This window comes from Carcharodon carcharias, chromosome 19 (genome assembly GCF_017639515.1).
Source record: "Carcharodon carcharias isolate sCarCar2 chromosome 19, sCarCar2.pri, whole genome shotgun sequence".
Taxonomy (NCBI): Eukaryota; Metazoa; Chordata; class Chondrichthyes; order Lamniformes; family Lamnidae; genus Carcharodon; species Carcharodon carcharias.
The window spans coordinates 95,810,964-95,831,631 of record NC_054485.1 but is presented as its reverse complement, the minus strand read 5'-3'; the positions used below and the strand labels follow the sequence as shown (position 1 = coordinate 95,831,631).

General features: G+C 42.7%; 1 protein-coding gene across 1 annotated transcript in view; it reads left to right on the top strand.

Moving 5' to 3' along the window:
- LOC121291394 overlaps positions 1-20,668 on the top strand; it is a 38,130-nt gene that overhangs the window by 10,201 nt on the left and 7,261 nt on the right. The window contains exons 3-9 of the mRNA XM_041212496.1: positions 861-1,130; positions 2,390-2,467; positions 2,687-2,788; positions 3,773-3,895; positions 7,051-7,146; positions 18,364-18,465; positions 20,126-20,186. Coding sequence (XP_041068430.1) covers positions 861-1,130; positions 2,390-2,467; positions 2,687-2,788; positions 3,773-3,895; positions 7,051-7,146; positions 18,364-18,465; positions 20,126-20,186 — 832 coding nt within the window. The remainder of the gene's footprint in view (positions 1-860; positions 1,131-2,389; positions 2,468-2,686; positions 2,789-3,772; positions 3,896-7,050; positions 7,147-18,363; positions 18,466-20,125; positions 20,187-20,668) is intronic.

Sequence of the window (20,668 nt, the reverse complement as noted above, 5' to 3'; positions counted from 1 at the left end):
CCAATATTTCTGGGTTTGTAGGGAAGCCTGTAACCTGATCTAAAAATGCCTTCCATAACTGTCTTCCGCATGGCAATGGAAAAACATTTGTTTTGTGTCCAAACAGAGATGTTAATCATTTATCTCTGATCACAACTGCCTTTCATCTTAGAAACAAAGGGACATGGTCCAGCACAACTGTTTACAGCTTGATATCATTAACCTTTCTGGGTCTTAGGGGAATTAAATCTCATTGCCGATTTAGAAACATCGGTCATTTATCCTCAAGTGTAAATACCTGGCACGTCCCCCTCAATAAATAATGTGAGTTTTCCATTTGATCTTTGACAATTAAACCACCCAACTTTAAGTTGGGCAGTCTCCAACACATATGTTGCATGAGCCCCTTCATTTACCCAAACTATAATAATCTTATAAACCAAAAGATATAGTCTTAAAACATGTTAATCTTATAAGCCTCACAATTGTAACATGGGCCAGGACTTGATGGCCCCTCCTGGCCGGCGAGATATTAATGCCCTGCTGAACTGAAGGGGGAGTTAAATGGCTGTCTGCATCCACTGGGAGGAGACACGTCATAGCTGGGTTGTAAAATCCTGGCCATGGAGTCTGGGGCTGGAATGGTATTGGACGAGAATTTCAGCTGCAGCTGGGTTGAAGCAGGGATGAAATCAAGTGATGTTGGAGGTAGAAAGTCTTTGTGATAAGATTTTGACATCCGAAGTTAGCACCATGTTGAAATATAATGATTTACCCTGCAATGATCAGAGCTCTTGTTAGTTAACTGCACCAGCATAATGTGAAGGAATGATGACCTCATGCTCAGAACTGTTTACCTGATCATTCATTATCTCCCACAGAACCACTGTCAAAGCCTTTGATCTTCAGTAATTCTACCTACATAGATACCACCATTGAACTGATCTGTCAAGTGTCTGCAGGGGGAGTGAGGTCCATTCAGTGGTGGAAAGATAACAAAGTGATAATGAATGGCCAATGTTATCAGTTAGTGCAAAACAACAGCAAGTTGATTATTTCCAAAGCCATGAAATCAGATGGTGGGATCTATATTTGCACCGTGGAAGACACTGTTAGCAAGAAGAACAATTCATATTCTCTGGCTATTTACGGTGAGTCAAGCCTGTCTGTTATTAGTTACAATGCTTGTGATGTGCACCTCACTATGTGCACGAAAATCCTGGGAAAGTCTGAGTGTGAGGATTGATATCTCAAAATGGGATGCCATTCACCTTTACTACACTTAGGAGGTCATGAACCTTTTGTGGCATTGAGTCCAGGTTTGATGGTCCCATATTCCTGCTCACTGCTTCCACCACCTCTAGCCTTGGCTGCCTGTTCTGGGAGGCTGGCCTCTTTTGTCCCCATCTACGTGGATCAAAACTTGACTGTGGTCCATTGCAGCCTTCGGCAGGACCTCCATGGAAGATTCAGAGAAGTGGGCGCAGCCTTCCCACACCTCACTTCCATTCTTCTCCCCTCGGTGTGTGATATCTTGCTTGGAAGGAATGGCATGTAGGGGTGCTTGAGCGTAATAGCTGTGCCTGGTGGGAAGTGTCCTTTTGCCAACAAATAAGACATTGAGCCGAATTTTGCCCTTGATGGGCAGGCCCAACCGACTCAGCAGCAGGCGGGCAGCCGAATGCCGCCGCCGAAATGGGCCCCGCTGCCATTTTAACTGGGCGGGCCCAGCTTGACGCCCGACGGGAAGCGCTATGCACTCCCTGTGTGGGTGGGTGGGGGACAGGGGGGATTTCCCCAAATCCGAGAGAGTGCTCGTTCCCGAATGCGCGCAAGAGAGCGCACATCTCCCTGAGGCTAAGTGGTGCCTCAGGGAGATCGCTGAAAGGTTTTAAAGTTTCAAAATAGAAAAATAAAAATATCATTAACATGTGCCCCTCATGTGACAATGTCACACGAGATGGGACATGTTAATAAAGTGCACAAAAACTTAATTAAACTTTTTAAAAACCGACATGAAACCTCATCCCACCGGTGGATGAGGCTTGATGTTTTTCCTTGTCCCGCCGGGGCTCCTGGCCTGCTCGCCAGCCACAGTGTTGAATGGGCAGGTCCATTATTTGTTTTAATTATCCTGTCAATGGCCTCAATTGGCCTTTGACAGGTCTGCGGGCGGACAGCTGATCGAGCTGTGATCCCGCCTTCCTGAAGATTTAAGTGGGGCGGGATGACGTCGGGGGTTCCCCCCACCGTCATTTGCGTCACTTTCGCATCGGCGAGCGGGCCCCGCCCCCTTCTCACCGACGGGAAAATTCAGCCCTTTGATCATCACATTTCTAGGTGAAAGAGGAACCTGTCTGTAATCTGGTTTGAAAATAACATCATCTTCAAATACATTTTTATATTTCAGGTCTTCCAGAGCTGCATTATTACACAATAGGACTCTCCATTGCTGCACTGACGACTCTCGCTTCTGCTGCCTTTGCCGGTAAAATTAATTCACTCATTCAAGAACAAATAGAAAGTGAGAAATATGATAATAACACCATTTTTGTTGTTAGTTTCAAAACGTTTCAATTTAGTAAGAGAGCCTGTGAAACATTTAAATGTGACAGTTTGAATTCTGCTCCTTTTGTATGGAGCAATTAATTTGAATGTGAGAGTATCATTTGCTCAAATAATGTTTATGAATTTGTTTATTGTCCAGGTCCTCGGTTATTTGAAGGTGTACTCAAAGTCTTGCGGTTTCTCCCAGTGCTTTCGTTTGTGCTTCTAATCGGTTCATGTGTGTGTTGGATGCGGGTTCAAGGTAAAGCAAATGGCTCCCATTTCTTTGTTCCTACTTGACAATTGTATTTCTTCAATACCGTTCCTTTGACATATTGCTGAAAAGAGAGACATGTTGCTAAAGCTTTTCATCTTGCACCCATCAGGACAAACACAAGAATACCAAATTTCAAACAATCACAATTTATACTACAGGAGAAAATGGTGCTGATAAGTTGATAAGCCAACTCTGATTGGCTAAGGCATTGCCATGGCGAAAGCAACTGAGTTCTGAAGGAGAGTCATATTTGATTTGAAACATTAACTCTGTTTTTCTCTCCGCAGATGCTGCCAGGCCAGCAGAGTATTTCTAACATTTCCTGTTTTTATTTATATCTCTAATGACTAGGGAGCAGAAGGCAATGCTGCTAACTATTGGCCTCACGCCTCTATAATACTATCAGCTGTTGAAGCTCTCCTGGAGTGCACAAGATGGCAGGTCAATGTTCTGCCCACCATGGAATAAATTTCAGGCCTGCCTTGGATATTCTGCCAAAGCAGGAGTGTGTTGTTACTGACTTGCGGCAATTGGAAAAGTTAGCACATTTCAGTAACACTGCAGTGTCCTCCGACATAGAGAAGATTACTAAGAGTCCAGGCCGTCCTGCTCCAGTCAACAGACTTGATGCACTTTATCCGGCCATCAGTGTGTGAGCATTAGCAGAGTTGTGGCACCTCTACTGTACATTACCACCCCTTGGGGGCTGTTAGCTCTCTGTGGTCTGAAATGGGGAATGCTGGCATGGCGTGCAGTTACTGATCATTTCCCTATATTGTCTGTACACCTGATCAATAAAGAACACAACATTGCCATTGAGTCCTCCTCCATGGAGTCATAAATGCCATCATGTATGGTCGTTTGCGTGCTACATATTATTGAGGCATGGGGGTGAATTAAATGGCAACACTTTTTCTTCTCTAATTAATGAATATATGTAATTGTATTTGTTTTTTGTTCTTTTAATAGGAGCTGATGAACTCACAGTGTTCCTGTTGGTGCTTTTGAGTCTCTTGCTAATACTACCTGCATTATTGACGTTTACGAAGGCTTGTGCCATAAAATGGTTAAATAAGATCTTGGAGACCGAAAGTAAGTTCAGACATAGAAACATCAAAAATAGATGCAGGTGTAGGTCATTTGGCCCTTAGATCCTGCTCCACCTTTCAATATGATCATGGCTAATCATGGATCTTAATGCCAGACTCCTGCCCTCTACCCATACCCCTTGATGCCTTTACAGTCCAGGAATCTATCTATTTCCTTCTTAAATATATTTAGTGACTTGGCCTCCACAGCCTTCTGTGGTAGAGAATTCCACAGGTTCACCATCCACTTAGTGAAAAAAGTTTCTCCTCATCTCAGTCCTAAGTGACCTACCTCGTAACCTGAGATTGTGACCCCCTGTTCTGGATCCCCAGCCAGAAGAAATATCATCCCTGCATCCAGTCTGTCCAACCCTGTCAGAATTCTAGACGTTTCAATGAGATCCCCTCAGATTATTCCAAACTCCACTGAATACTGGCCTAGTCAGCCCAATCTCTCATCATATGACAATCCTGCCATCCCAGGAGTCAGTCTGGTGAACTTTTGCTGCACTCCCTCTATGGCAAGTATATCCTTTCTTAGGCAAGGAGACCAAAACGGTACGCAATACTCCAGATGTGGTCTCACCAAGGCCCTGTATAGCTGCAGTAAGACATCCTTGTTCCTGCACTCAAGTCCTCTTGCAATGAAGGCAAACATACTATTTGCTGCCTTAATTGCTTGTTGAAACTCTATGCTTGCTTTCAATAATTGGTGTACAAGGACACCCAGGTCCCTTTGTTCATCACGATTTCCCAATCTATCACCATTTAAATAATACTCTGCCATTCTGTTTTTCCTACCAAAGTGGCTAAATTCACACTTATCCATGTTATAATGCATCTGCTATGTTTTTGCCCACCCACTTAACTTATCTAAATCACCTTGAAGCCCCTTAACATCCTCCTCACCACTAACATTCCCACCTAGTTTGTGTTGTCAGCAAACATGGAAACATTTGGTTCCCTCATCCAAATCATTGATATATATTGTCAATAACTGGGGCCCAAGCACTGATCTACAGTACCCTACTAGTCACCGCCTGCCATTCCGAAAAAGGCCATTTATTCCTACTCTCTATTTCCTGTCTGCTAACCAACTGTCAGTCCATGTCAATATATTACCCCAATCCCATGTGTTTTCATTTTGCACAATCCTCTTATGTGGGACTTTATCAAAAGCTTTCTGAAAATCCAAATAGACCACATCCACTGGTTATCCCTTATCTATTCTGCTAGTTACATCCTCAAAAAACTCCAGTAGGTTTGTCAAATATGATTTCCCTTTCATAAACCCATGTTGACTTTGTCTAATCCCGTTGATATTTTCTAAGTGCCCTGTTATCACATAATTGATAATAGACTCTAGCGTTTACCCTACTGGTCTGTAATTCCCTGTTTTTTCCCCTCCCTGCTTTTATTAAAATCATGGGGTTACATTTGCCACCTCCAATCTGCCGGGACTGTTCCAGAATCTACAGAATATTTATATTTATATTGCACTATTGAAGTGTTCAAGGTCAATTGTGGGAGATGGAGGCAGTGAGGGGAAGAGAAGAGAGAGTTGAGAGGGTGGCGAGTTAACTTGTTCAATGTTGCATTTCAAATCCAAACCTGCTTCATTTCTGGTAAAATCTTGGGATGTAGGTAGAGAAAAATGCAGGATGGTCCTGAGTGTGGACTGGCAGTGTCCAGCAGTTGTACTGTGGAGCCAGGTGAGAGATGCTGCCATTCTACCTATTTCTAACCCAGTGTTTCCCAATAACTTGTGCTGAATGTGGCCTATGCCATGTGCTAGAACATCAGATCAGGCTCACCAAAAGAAATGGATTTGATACTTCTGCTTTGAGTCATTAGGTCAGCCTGTGGTTCTCTGTCTGGAGGATCAGGCTGCCGCTCTCAAATTTTATTGCTGGGTGGACATCTTTACTGCCTGTCCTCAGTATAATAATGAACCCTCCACAGCCCAAGATTGGGGTCTAAAAGATGTTGCTGCTAACAGCTCTAAATGGTGAAGCCAGAACCAGCAGAAATATGATGGGCCAAAAGGCCTCCATCTATGCTGTAAATGTCGTGAAACAAATACTGACTGGACTGATGGAGAGTAAAACATGTTTATAGTTAAAGTTTGATGTGTAATTAAGAGAAAGGCCAAAACTAGGTTAATCACCACTTAATTTCACTATCTAAGCGACCAGGAGCAAACTGGGAGAAGGACTGACGTTAATTACGTGAGATTTGGAAAGCCATTTCCTATTTTTATAATTTGAGCATATTTTTTATAATGCTCTAGAGTATGGTTTGTGAATGACATGGGGTGTATCAGTGATTAATTCTATAGGGATAGAAGACAGGCTGAGAATGCAGCGCACTGCAAATTGTATGGACAAACTTGTATTTTTATACCTCCGTTCACAACCTCAAGCACTTCCCAGCCAATAAATTACTTTTTGAGCTCTTGTCCCTGTTATGAAATAGGAAACAGCATGGTTAAATTGAGCAGCGAGGTCCCTGAAACATTAATGAGATAAATGACCAAGTAGTATTATGTGATGTTTGAAGCATGAATGTTGTACCAGACTTCAGGAACATTCTCCTCCTCTTCTTTTAAAATAATGGAATCCTTTACAGCTACCTGAAAAGGAATGAGGGACCTCAGTTTAACATCTCTACCAAAACATGGCACCTCTGGCAGTGCCATATTTTCTCAGTATTGCAATGAAGTGCTTACCTAGATTGTGGGCTGAAATTCCGGGAGTGGAGTCAATCCCACAATCTGCTGACTATGAGGTGAGAGTGGCATTAACTGAGCCATGGCCGACACCTACATGCTCGCATAGGGACCACAACCTCGGTAGAGGAAGGTAGTGGGGAAAAGGTTCCTGCTCCTGAGACTGTTGGATCACCTGGCAAATACAGTTAACTTCCTGATTTTCCTGTATTTGCTCTGTGCAGGTGATCCAATAATCCAAGCACAGGAGCAGGAAAACCTTTCCTGGACTGTCCCTGACAATTTGATTTCTCCAGAGGCAGAAGAGGAGGCAGGGATCAGTATTTGTCTGTCTGTGTGCATGCGCGCGTGCGTTTTTGTGTGTGTGTGAGTGAGTGAGAGACACAGACAGACACGTGTGCACTCTATGATTCTGTTTTCTTCGGTTCCAGTTTGCTGTCTAATTCTGGATGCAGCAACTCTATTGCGTGAAGTCACTGTCATATGTATGTCATCGATGCTGATTGCAGAAACATTGAAACTAGCTGGTGAGTTTTAAATGATAAAATTGTAACTAACAAATCAATGCTGAAAGCAATACCCTGTCGGGAATAATGTGATTAGGAGAGCTAATTATGCAGTCATTTTTGCCACAATTTTCAATGGAAACTGTCAATTTATTGAAGCTTACAGTGCAAAAGGAGGCCATTTGGCCCGCTGTGCCTGTGCCAGCTCTTTGCTAGAGTAGTCCAAATCTAACCCCACTCTCCTCATAGCTCTGCATCTCCCTCTGTTTCAAATATTTACCCACTTTTTGCTTGAATGAGGTAGTAATTCCTATCTCAACCCTGTGGTCAAGCATTCTATGCTTCAGAAACTGCTGTGTAAAAGAAATTTCTTCTAAGCTGCATTTTCACTTGAGCGACAGCTTTAAAGAAATGACCTGGAATTCTATAGGAAATAGAGTGTAGAAATAGGTCACTTGGCACAACCAGTCTCTGCCAGCATTAATGTATCTCACAAACCTCGTCCCCATCCTTCCTTGTCTAACTCTTATTGGCCTAACCCTTTAATTGCATCTCTCTCTCAAGCTTAGCCAGCTTCCTCTTAAAAGGCATCTATAATATTTGCTTCATGAGTTCTACATTTTCTCCATTCCTTGTGTAAAGAATTTTCTTCGACATTCCCTATTTGCTTCCTTGTCTTATTATTAATGACCTTGAGGTTTATTCTTCCCCATGTGGAAACAATGCCCGGGATTTTCCAGCCCCGCCCACTGCCAGGATCTTCCAGTTTTGCCAAATGCCGCTGGACTTTTGCCTGGCTTGCAGCATCCTCCACTGTGGGTCCTGGCACAACGGGGCCGGAAAATCCTGGCCACTCTGTGTTTACTCAATTAAAATGTGTCCGAATTTCATAGGTCTCTAACAGGCCACACAGCAGCATTTCCTCATCAAGAGAAAGGAGACCAAGGTACTGACTTCCCAACTGAAATTGAGAAGGGATATGGTTAATCTAGCTGTATTTTAGACGCCCGCGTTCAGCGAATACAGGAGAATTGGGGGCAGCAATATAGGTTATATAGAGTCTGCAGGCCTCACTATCAGAGCTGGTGTCTAGCACAGGGGAGAGGGAAGGTATGAGGTTTTGTTGACTCTGAGCCACTTGGTGTTCAGTTCAGTTGGTCCTGCGATCAAATTGGCATTTCGCCTATTTGGTTCGTGCCTCATGGGTGGGGGAGAGGACAATAAGCAGGAGAATATGTTTGAATGCAGTTCGCTCCTTCAACCAACATAAGATAGAACGTGTTCCATTGGAGAATTGGATCACTATCCGAAAAGGAAAAACGTGCAGTGCTACAGGGAAAAGGCAGGAGAGCAGCACGAAGTGAACTGCTCCAGTGACGACCATAAGAACACAAGAAATAGGAGCAGGATTAGACCAGAAGGCCTGTTGAGCCCCCAACACCATTCAATACAATCATGGCTGCCTTTACGGTTCAACTCTATTTTCACACCCACTTCCTGTATCCTTTAATTCCCTGAGAGATCAAAAATCTGTCTATCCTAGCCTTAACTGCAATCAATGATGTAGCATCCACAATCCTCTGGGGCAGAGAATTCCAATGATTCATAACTGTTTGAGTAAAGTAATTTCTCCTCATCTCAGTCCTAAATGATCAGCCCCTCATCCACAGACTGTGCCCTTGTGTTGTAGATTCCCCAACCAGCAGAAGCAATCTCTCAGCATCTACCCTGTCAAACTCACTCAATTTTGCAGGTTTCTTTTATGTCTTGAGTCTGAGTTCACTCGTCAAGTAAACTCGAACTGCATGCCTTCACATGCACTTGTTTGTTGATGCTCGCTATCAATAATGGAGAGATACCGACCTAAGAACAAACTGATTGTTTATTGCAACAGAAGGCAGAGCACCAAATCCTTGCAAGCTCCCGCAACCACCTCCGGCTCCAGACTTACAGTTAACCAGTAGCCCACACTGTACAGTGATTGGTCAGTGCTATCTCATGGTTAGTCCACTTGCATTCTCTTAAAGGTACATGACACTCCACATCCCTCCCCCGTAATGAAAAAATACAGTTGACAAACTTAATAACATGAACTATTTACATAATAACCATCTACAAAGTGCGCCTCCTAGGAGGCTTTCTCAGACGCACTGAGTGTCGCAGTTCAACAACCTCGGCTGGTTTTTCCGAGACGTCCTTTTCAGGGGTTGGTTGTCCACTAGGTTGCTCGGTGGAAATTGGCAGGTTTGTCTCCCCAACCCCCTCGGGTCCCACAGGCTCCACCAGCACTTCCAAATCATGTGAATTGTCCTCTACCTGCGGAACGGGCTCAAGCATAGTTGAAGACAGCATTTCTTCTTGTGGGGCTGGCGTTCTTTTGCGCAGATGATCCATGTATCATCTAATTATTTGGCCGTTTACTGATACATTATAGGAGAGGGATCCAGTTACTGCACTCAACTTGCCTAACAGCCAGGTGGGCCCATCTCCAAAGTTCTTCACAAGGACCCCATTTCCCACCGTGAAAGTTCTTTTGCGACCATGACCATCATTCCTGATGTTGGCTTTTCTCCAAATTTCTCTAAATTCGGCTGGATAAGTATCAGGCATGTGTGAAAACGTCTCTTCATTAGTAGTTCTGCAGGGGCAATGCCAGTCATTGTGTGTGACGTGGTCCGGCATGTGAACATGAACCGGGACAATCTCGTGTTGATGGAATCCCCTTCCATCTTTTTCATTCCAGATTGAAAGGTTTGGACTGCCCGCTCATCCATGCCATTTGTTGCTGGCTGGTAGGGTGAGGTTTTGTATGGGAAATGCCGTTAAGAGTCGTGAACCTGTGGGACTCCCCGCTGGTAAAAGCGGTCCCATTGTCAGACACGAGGACCTCCGGCAACCCATGCACTGCAAAACTCTGCTGCAAACGTTCTATGGTGGCAGCCGCCATGGGAAAGTGGTCTTCATAGACGTCCGTCCATTAGGAGTGGGAGTCAATCGGTAAAAGGAACATTGTGCCCAAGATAGGTCCCATGTATTCAACGTGGAGGCGCACCCATGGCCTCCCCGGCCATTCCCATGGGTGCAATGGAGCTCAGGGTGGGGAGGGGAGCTTTTGCACCTGCTGGCATTGAGGACAGCTTTTGACCAGGGTTTCAATATCCAAGCCCATGCCTGGTCGCTACAAATAGCTGTGTGTGAGCACCTTCATTCTGCTAATGCCCGGGCGCTATGTAGCTTGGCTAATAATGACCTTTGCCCCCTCGGGGACACGATAACCCTTGCTCCACAGAGTAATATGCCATCCTGGCAGGAGTGTTCATATTTGAGATCAGAATAGGGCTTCTTCTCCTTGGATTTAGATCCACCTGACCAACCATTCAAGACCTGCTCATCAATATCAGATAATAGTGGGTCCTGGCTTTTCTGCCCATGGATTTGTCTAAATTGAACGGGGGAGGAATCCAGAAAATTTAGCACTAAGACCAGTTCCTGGGGAATCGGAGTCTCCCCATTATTAGCTGGCAGGGGAAGGCTGCTTAGTGTGTTGGCATGTGCGATTTGACGACCTGAACAGTGAACAAAAGTGTGTTTGTAGGTGTGTAATATTAGTGCCTATCTCTGGATGTGAGCCGATGTGATAGGGGGTATTGCTTTATCTTGAAATCATCTCAGTAGAGACTTGTGGTCGGATATAATATGGGAAAGGCAACTGTGAAGATAATTAAATTTCCGGACGCCGAACACAATAGATAAACCCTCTTTCAATTTGGGAATATCATCTCTCCGCGACACTGAGTGTGTTAGATGTATAACCAATGGATCATTCTGAGCCATCCACCATCCGATGTGAAAGGGCAGCCCCTATTCCATAAGGGGACGCATCACATGTTAAAATTAATTCCTTCTCAGGGTCAAAGTGGACCAACAAGGTCGACGATCTTAACAATCACTTCACTTTCAGGAAGGCATCCTGGTGCGGGGCTTGCCAATTCCATTTCTGGTTCTTCTTAAGCAGGCCATACAATAGGGCCGCACGATCGAGAGATTTGGGAGGAATCGGCCATAATAGTTTACCATGCCTAAGAAAGCCTTAAGATCTGTGGTATTCCTCAGGTCAGGTGCCTCGCAAATGGCCTGGACCTTTTCTTCCACAGGATACAGACCCTGTGCATTAACCTTGGTGCCCAAGTAAACGACTTCCTTAGTTTGGAACAGGCACTTCTCTCGTTTAGATTTGCTAAGTGTTCATTGTCATCAGTCCTGTGACCAATACGCCACCAAAGTAAACGATAACATGGAGCAATCCTTGAAGCAAATTTTCATCTTTCTTTGGAAAATAGCACATGCCGAGGAGACCCCAAAGGCTAGACGTGTGTATTAATTCAATCCTCGGTGTGTATTAATGGTGACAAACTCCCTAGAGTCCTTTTCCAACTCTACCTGCTGATAGGCATGGTTCATGTCTAATTTTGAATATGTGGTGCCCCCTGCCAACTTCAAATACAAATCCTCAATCTTGGGTATTGGGTGTCTCTCAACTTTGTCCGCTTCATTGACAGTTAGCTTATAGTCACCACATAAATGCACATTTTGGCCCGGCTTCAGTACGGTGGGTGCAGCGCACTGAGAAAATTGCACTGGTTGTAGGATGCCCATTTTTTCCAGTCTATTCGGTTCGGTTTCAACTTTGTCCCATAGAGCACAAGGGACTGGTCTGGCTCTTAAGCTGGGGATTGTGTTTGGGTCTACATGGATTTGGGCCTGTAGCCCTCGAATCCTTCCTAACTGTTCGTTGAAAACTGAAGCATACTTTTGCAATAATTCTATAAGTCTCACTTTGTAATTTGAAAAATTTCAGCACATATCAATTTAATCTTTTCAAGCCAATTGTGGCCTATTGAGCTGAGGCCCTCTCCAGCTCCCACTATCACAGGCCGCCTTTCAGATTGACCTCCATACATCACCAAGACTTGACATAACCCTTTCAGTCTTATTTCTTCATCCGTGTATGTTCTCAGTTTAGAGTCCGAAATTTCCAATCTTAAAGGATGGGTTCCTTAATTCATGTATCAGAATGTATGTTCTCCAGTGACGGACATCAATGTTCCAGTATCAGCTTCCATCTTAATGGGCTGTCCATTAACTTTAATGACTACATGGATTGGCTCAGTTCTACTTTCAGGCTATGTAAGGAATAGATGTCTAATTCTATTTCTTCTGGTTCTTCCATGAGATATATTTCACGATTTCTCCCTTTGTCTTTAAAATGCTGTCTCAGCCGATCTCTGCAGTGCCGCATTATATGACCATAGCGGTGGCAGAAAAAGCATTTGACTTGTTTGAATTTTCGATTGCCCACTGGATGCCTGGATCCCTTTCTCCCATTCATTTTGTGGGTTTTCACTGTAGTACTGCTGTTTTTTAATGACCTGTACATAGGGGGTGTTTCCTGCCTTTCTGTGGGCTCCTGTGTTTTTGCGGCTTCTGTTGCTGATCTACCCTGCCTTACCAGATTGACGGCGCCATGTTTTGTATCTTTTATAATTTCCAAATTTCTAAAGGCATTCTTCATTGCTGTGGCTAATTGCAATGCCTTATTGAATTCTAGATTAGCTTTGGCTAGCAAACGCCTTTGAATAGTCTCACCTCCAATCCCGCATTTCAGTCGGTGTCTCAACATCACGAATAGATTTTCTGAATTTGCAATGTTCAGTTAATGCCTTTAAAACAGCAACATAGTCAGCTATTGTCTTCCTTGGAAGCCTGTTCCTTGATTTGAACTTGCAGTGCTGCATAGTGACTGAGGGTTTGATCTCAGGTGGATTTGTACAATTTTTATTAACTCGTCGGGGGTTAGGTGATGTGAGTCTGCAGATCAGCCCATACGTTTTGCTTCTGCATGTGAACAAAAGAATCTCCCTCTCTTTTTCCTCCCCCTACTGAGACCAATCATCTGAAATGGGGTCGAATGGATCGACACGCCCGAACTGCGGCATTGTGATCGACCGCAAGGGGACTGCGCTTCCGATGGGCTTCCCAGTTAATGGCGAATTCAGGTGTTTGGCTTACCACGGCTTTCTTGACAGCCATTGATCGATTGCTGTTTTGCCTTCCACAGAGTTACCCTCCCTATGGCGTCACTTATCATTTTCTGTCCATAGCCATTTTACATGCATGCACCACTTTAAATATATTGCGGCTTTAAAGGCAGTCACCTTTATTTTAAACTCGGGCTGTCCCTGCACCTGTCGGCGTTTCTGTGCTGCGTTTGTGTTTCCTGTGCTTTGAGTTTTGGCGGGATCCCCACCATCGTGAGTCGTCTTCTCTTTTAACTTTGTGAAACTTTATTCCTGTTTGTGGAAAAGAATCACAGCGATTCCTTCTCCCTTTTCTGGATGAATCTGCAGTGTTTTTCTATTTTCACTCCACAGACTCTTCTGGTGTTGGACGTCCCTCACTTCGGGAGACCCAGCGGCCTCATGGTCCAATGGGGCCTTTCTTTATTTTCTGTTTAATTTTAAAACTGCAGCACTGCTTTCTGCTCTGACCATCTATTTTATAACTTAAGTACTGATTCTCTTTCTAATGATTTGCTCATACATCTTGTGGATTCTCACTCAGGGACCTTACAGTTCTGCTATTTTAATCTTCATTGCCAGTTTTATGTCTTGGGTCTATCAGTTCGCTAGCCAAGTAAATATGAATTGCATGCTTTCATATATACTTGTTAGTTGATGCTCTATAATGAAGAGAGACTCACATAAGAACAAACTTTGATTGTTTATTGCAACAGAAGGCAGAGCACCAAATCCTTGTATGGTCCCACAACCACCTCCAGCTCCAGACTTACAGTTAACCAGTAGCCCACACTGTACAGTGATTGTTCAGTACTGTCACATAGTTAGCCCACTTGCATTCTCTTGAAGGTACATGGTACTCCACTTTACCACAGTTTCAATGAGATCGCCTCTAATTCTTCTAAGCCACAGAGAATATAGGCCCAACTTACTCAATGTCTTATTGTAGGACAACCCCCTCATTCCAGAGAACAATTTAATGAGTCCTTGCTGTACCGCTTCCCATGTAGGTGTATCCTTCCTTAAATGTGGAGACCCAAACTGCACACAGTATCCAAGCTGTGGTCTGACCAAAACTCTGTACAATCGCAGCAACTCTTCTTTATTCTTGTACTCCAATCCCATTGCAATAAAGGCCAACATGTCATTTGCCTTCCCAATTGCTTGCTGCAACTGCATGCTGAGACTTTGTGTTCTTTGTACAAACACCCCCAAGTATCTTTGGATATCAACATTTGTAGGTTTCAGATCTTTAAAAAAAATATTTTGCTTTTCTAGTCTTATGACCAAAGTGAATAACTTCACAATTTCCTGTATTATACTCCTTCTGCCACCTTTTTACCCATACACTTAACCTGTCTATATCTCTTTGCAGTTTCTCTCTGTCCCACAACTTACCTTCCCATTTAGCTTGGTATCACCAGAAAACTTAGAGACATTACTCTATCTCTTCATCTAAATTATTATGTATTGTAAATAGCTGAGGCCACAGCACTGATCCTTGTGGCACTCACTATTCACTGCCTGGGAACTTGGAAAAGCACCATTTATGCTCACATTTCTTTCTGTCTGTTAACCAATCCTCTATCCATGCTAAAATATTATTCCCAACTCCACGAGCCATTCTGTTGCCTATTAATCTTTTGTGTAGCGCTTTATCACATGCCTTTTGTAAATGCAGGTATACTGCATCTATTGGTTGTCCTTTATCTAGCTACACTCTCAAAAATCTCTAATAAATTTGTTAGACAGGATTCCCTATTAGTAAAACCATGTTGACTTGTTCAAATCATACTATGCTTTTCTAAGTGCATTGTTAATATTGCCTTCATAATAGATTTTAGCATCTTCCCAACAACCTGATGCCAGGCTAATTGGCCTGTGGTTCATGTTTTCTCTCTCCCTCCTTTCATGAAGAGTGGGGTAACATTTGCCAACTTCCAATCTAATGTGACTGTTCCTGAATCTAAGGAATTTTGGAAAGTCATAGGCAGCACTTCCACCATCTCTGCAGCTATCTCTTTTGGAACCCTAATTTGTAGGCCTTCAGGCCCCGGGGATTTGTCCGATTTCAGTCCCTTAAGTTTTGCCAATAACTTTTCTTTGCTGATATTAATTTCCTTAATTTCTTCACTCTTTTTAGCCCCTAGGTTATTGTTTATTTTATTTCTGGTATGAAACTTGTGTCTTCTACTGTGAAGACTGAACAAATATATTTTTTGTCTATGTACCTGCCCTTTCGTTATTCCCCATGGTAATTTCTCCTGTCTCTGCTTCCAAGAGGCCAATGTTTACTTGAGCTACTCTCTTCCTCTTTATATACTTACAAAAGCTCTTAGAAAACCTGTTTTTATATTTCTGGCTAGTTAACACTCATTCTACTTTTTACCTTTTGACCAACTAGGCCAGCTGTGCACGATGGGCCAATTGGCCTCCTTTTGTGCTGCAACAGTTGTCTGATTCTAAAACACTTGGGCCTTATAAATATTTATTTGTTTCCTAGGCTAGGATATAATCTTTAGTTGAAGCAACTTAATTCCAAATCAGAATTAACCTACTTTCTATTTTGGAACCAGATTAGTGGTGCATGTTTTGGTGCTGTGAATTTTTGACAAAGTATTTTGTTCATATGTAATGTCATGATTATCTACATTTCTATTACTTTTATTTTATGAAGTGATTATATGTAGCATAACGCTGTCAATTCTTACAATAATGTAGATTGAGTGCCTTCGCTTGTCTGTCCTGATCAGTAGTATCTAGTTTGTAAGTGTTCAAGGGAATGTGTGTGAGAAGCTAATTGTGTTCTTCAAGATACCATCCCCCGAGTAAATAAGGCAATGTTTTTTTTAAAACAAGCTTTAAACAGATTGACTCGCTCCCACCATTAAATAGCAGATATGAGAATGCTGTACAAATGTCAGGCTTTCCTCTTTAGAGCTTGATTCAAAAGTACCAAGGGCAAATTCGAACATGTGCTTTCCATGGCTTTCTATCAACTATAAAACTCATGGACAGAAAGTGGTGACAACCTGTCCCCAGATTTACAATAGCTGTTCCAAGTGAATGGAACTCTCGTGCCTGCCTATAATTCTGATTTAAGATTAATTATATCACAGTCACCAAGTATCAAAGATATATTCATTAACGCAGATCTCCTGTGGCATTGCTCACAGTACATCAGGTGTTGCACTGTCTACAAGGACAGCATGTCCCCCATATCCCTTCATATATTCCTACGCACTCATGTATCCCACTCCATGTTCAACCATTCCTCCTCACACACTTGCCTACACGCCATATACCTTCACACCCCCAAACTCACTCACCCAGTATCCACAATGAACAAACATTGGGAAGTCTTAGAGATAATCAAAACCGTCAAGGTAAACAAACTCACATTCCCTGGACTGCCGTTTCAACAACACCTGCTGAACTGAACTCAGTAGTGGGCTTTGGACTTCAGCCAAGCAATAACCATAACAATATAATCATAGTGGGATTGCATTGTACAGTTGTATAAACAAAGCCTCCAGTGCTGAATACATTAAAACCTTTGAAGCCATTGAAAGAGCTCAGTCATCTGATCTAAAAGCAAGAGAATGGATGTCTGAGCTGTACGTCAATGAAAAGATTTAATCACAGGGTAGAATTGACATGTCAAATCTGATTATCAGTACTTTTTAATGCAGTAAAGCATTTTATCCATTCGATAATGTGCTCTACTGCATCTGAACACTTTTCAACTTCAACAGCTGCAAGGGGAGAGGCAGTGGCATAGTGGTATTTTCACTGGACTAGTATTCCAGAGACCCAGGGTAATGCTCTGGGAACCTGGGTTCAAATCCCAAATTTGAATTCAATAAAAATCTGGAATTAAAGTCTGATGATGACCAGAAAATTATTGCAGTAAAAAACCATCCAGAAGGAAATCTGCTGTCCTTACCTGCTTTGGCCTACATGTGATTCCAGACCCACAGCAACGTGGTTGACTCTTAAATGCCCTCTGAATGAGGGCAATCAGTGGTGGGCAATAAATGCTGGCCTAGTCAGCCAAGTCCACATCCCATGAACAAATTTAAAGAAAACATTGGTTAATTTAAAGATCACTTACCTCTTAAGAACAAAGCATGCAATAAAAATGTATTTAACTTATATATACAGCATTACGTTATGGCATGTGAAATTGTCAACACCTTTTGAACCTACCTGTTGAAAGGTTTCCGACTCCAGACTAGTGTTCCCCCATGATTCATGACGCCTCTGAGCTGGCACAAATCATGTTGCTTTCAGAATCCTGCCAGAATCCATCAAAATTACAGGAGGTCTAAAATTCCTACTCACGCAATGGAGGCGGCAACGTCACTATTGCTACGTGTGGGCTCGTGATCCGTCCCATTTCAACGCTAATCAAAATGGTCAGTGATGGGTCTGGGGGCTGGACTTCCACAGGTGGGACCTGCATCCATAGCTACCCGCCCAACACAGGTTTATCCGCGTCAGGGCAGGAAACCTCATCCCTCGGCTCACGGGGCCCCCAACACCTTAATTGCTGTCAAATAAATGCTTAGTGCATTCGAATGAGGAGCCAGTGAAGAAACTGTACACACATGACTCTGGCATTTTCATTTCCTTGGAGAGTTTTCCCATACACCCCAAATGCCAACAGCTATTTTTACTAATGCTTTTTTAAAAAAAGCCCAATAGAAACATTTGAAATGTGACGAACAAGGAACGCTTACTGCTAACTGAAGTTTTCAGCGCTCCTCCCCACCCTGAAAGGGAGCATATGAAAATTCTGCCCAACCGCTCATGTTTTCAGATAGTTAAGATCGCTGATTGGAAATCGGGAAGAGAAATGCATCATTTTGTGATGCACGCGTCCAATTGTGTCCGGATTGCACTGGCCAGTCACTTCATTACAATAAACGAGATAGAGGCACATCCAAACAAATGCACTGGTGAGAATAATACAAACTGCAAGTGTTGGAAGCCAAGGATTTCTAATGGAATGTTATAACTGAGAGGCCTTTAATGAGGGTACAGCTAATGAGCTGCGACCGATATACATGTCAAAAAATGTTACATTATTATACTGAGTCTTTGAAATAATATGATTAGAACTACAATGTGTGTACTTATATGATGATATCTATTGCAGGTAAAGGATGTGAGCCAGCAACCCATCCACAAATAATTTTAATTCTCGTTGTGGCGATGCTATTCACTTTCCCTTTGATCGTGTTAACACTTTGCGGCATACGTAAGTATTGTGGATGCAGTTACAGGTTGTAATGGACACAAAGTGCTGTGGCAGGGACTGAGACTGGCTGGGATTTTCCACTTTAATGACTCCCGGCAATCACTGGGTGAGCATATAAACAAATTATGTACCGCCAGCCATGATTATCCAACCTCTTATTTCTACCAAGTGAAAAAACATTATGGTCTAGGAATTTACTGATATTAATGCCTGGTTTGTGTTAAGTGTGCTGAAGTGTGCAATACTGCTCCAGGTTCTTCATTCCATCATTTGTTATTGGGATTTTGTTATATGTGTGAAAGACCTCCATTTACTAACCTGGCCGTTTGACAGCTTGGTGCTCTGCGATAGTTTACAATAGTCTGCTTGGGTGTGGGTTGGCTGGAGAATGTCATTTTATGGTCTGTACTAGATTAGGTCATTCGACCCAGTGCCATCAGGCTCCTGTAAGTTTATGATCGGGAGTTGACCTGTAACCTGTTGGGCGGATGTTGGTTTCGGATCGCTATGTCGTAAAGAAGTCTCCATAGTGTTCTGTGGGTTAACTGCAAGTCTGTATTAACTACAAGAACTATTTACGCATGTACAGTAAAGGGTACAAGCTAGGAACTGTCTCCATGCTTAGGCCTATACGTGGCTCTGCTCAACACCACACTGACTCTGGGTCTGGGTCATGTACCTTCTTTCATCACTGTATGGGGGGTACTGTACTCGGTCCCGCATTAATCCTCTATATGCCAGACCTTTTATGCTACGTACTGCACAATATCTAGTTATATGATAGTTGACTTGGGAGTTGTAACAGTGAAATTGTTGCGTGAAATGGATGCTTAGTTTTGCACAGACAACCACATCTGTTTCTCCATTTTTCTGAAAAGCCAAGTGAAGAGCACTCCTGTGCACTAAAGCCAATTACAAACCAATGCATTGGTTTTTTTGGAAAAGGTGTAGTCTAGAGCATTCTCACCTATTTTAGAATGCTCCTCATAACATGCTAACTAAAAGAATTCACAATCTCCCTGTTAGCAGCTACTCAATTAGTGTTCTTCTGAATAAAGCGAAATAGTGAAATCATTTTAGCTGACCGCGGCCTTTGTTTTTCTCAGCTGTTCCCAGAACCTACCGTTGTTGCGTATTATAGGACTTGAATTTGCTGTAGGGTATTTTTAACACTTTTTCTCTATGATTCGTATGACTCCAGTACATGGCAGTAGAGATCAGGGAAGACTTAATAATTTTGAAAAGAGAGGATTGTTTTGAGGGAGCAAGAAGAGAATCCATTTGGTTAGAGGGAAGAACTTATCAGCCATCCCAGAAACTACTGAATTGGAGTGGAAGCAAGTCATCCTCGATCCTGAGAGATTTCCTAGGAAGAAGGAAACAGGATAATGTCTCGAGTTTTGAATTGACACTTGAGACACATGCATTTCTGTGAAATTGCTTTATTTGCCACTTCAGCAGAGGCATTAAAATAAGCACATAAACAATGTAATTGGCAGGAATGTTTCATATGAGCTGTGAAACCTTGGTACATTGCATGGTAAAATATAAAGGGCTTGGAAAAGAATTGACAGCCTGATATTTTGATCATCAATTTATTGAAAACTTTGCTCAGTCAATTTTTTCATCAATACAACTCATTGTATGTTCACATCAATAGGTAATAAAAGGAAGAAAAAGGGACATCAGGAACCCAGCCTACTTGTCACAGTGGATGTGGAGTAAGTATTGGTATCAAGTACAATTGTAAGTTAAAAAGACAGCTGTTTCTCTGAACCCTTCTGTAAATGAGCCTTCCTGTAGTTTTCATAGCATTAGAGTCAGAAATGGAGATATAGTTTCATTTTCCTGTAAAAGAGTATTTTTTTATGGAGAATGAGCAAATGTCCTAATATCTATTGAGCAAAATGGATGCATGCAACTGTGCTGACAGCAGGCAAAGGTGTTTGATCCTCATAATGTGTAGATAAAGGAGATTTTTTTATCCAAAGCTAACCTTCATTCAGTATCTGAGAGGGGAATGAAACAAAATCAAATCCCTCCTTTTAGGCAAAATGTACAAGACTAAATTATATTCAAGATATCAATGCCAGAATTTGTAATAAATGCCCTCTTGATAAGAGCCTCGGCTTTAGAAAATAGGAGAAATACTGTAGGTTTGCATGTATAGAGAGGATTTAACTGTATTAAACGCCATGTTTAT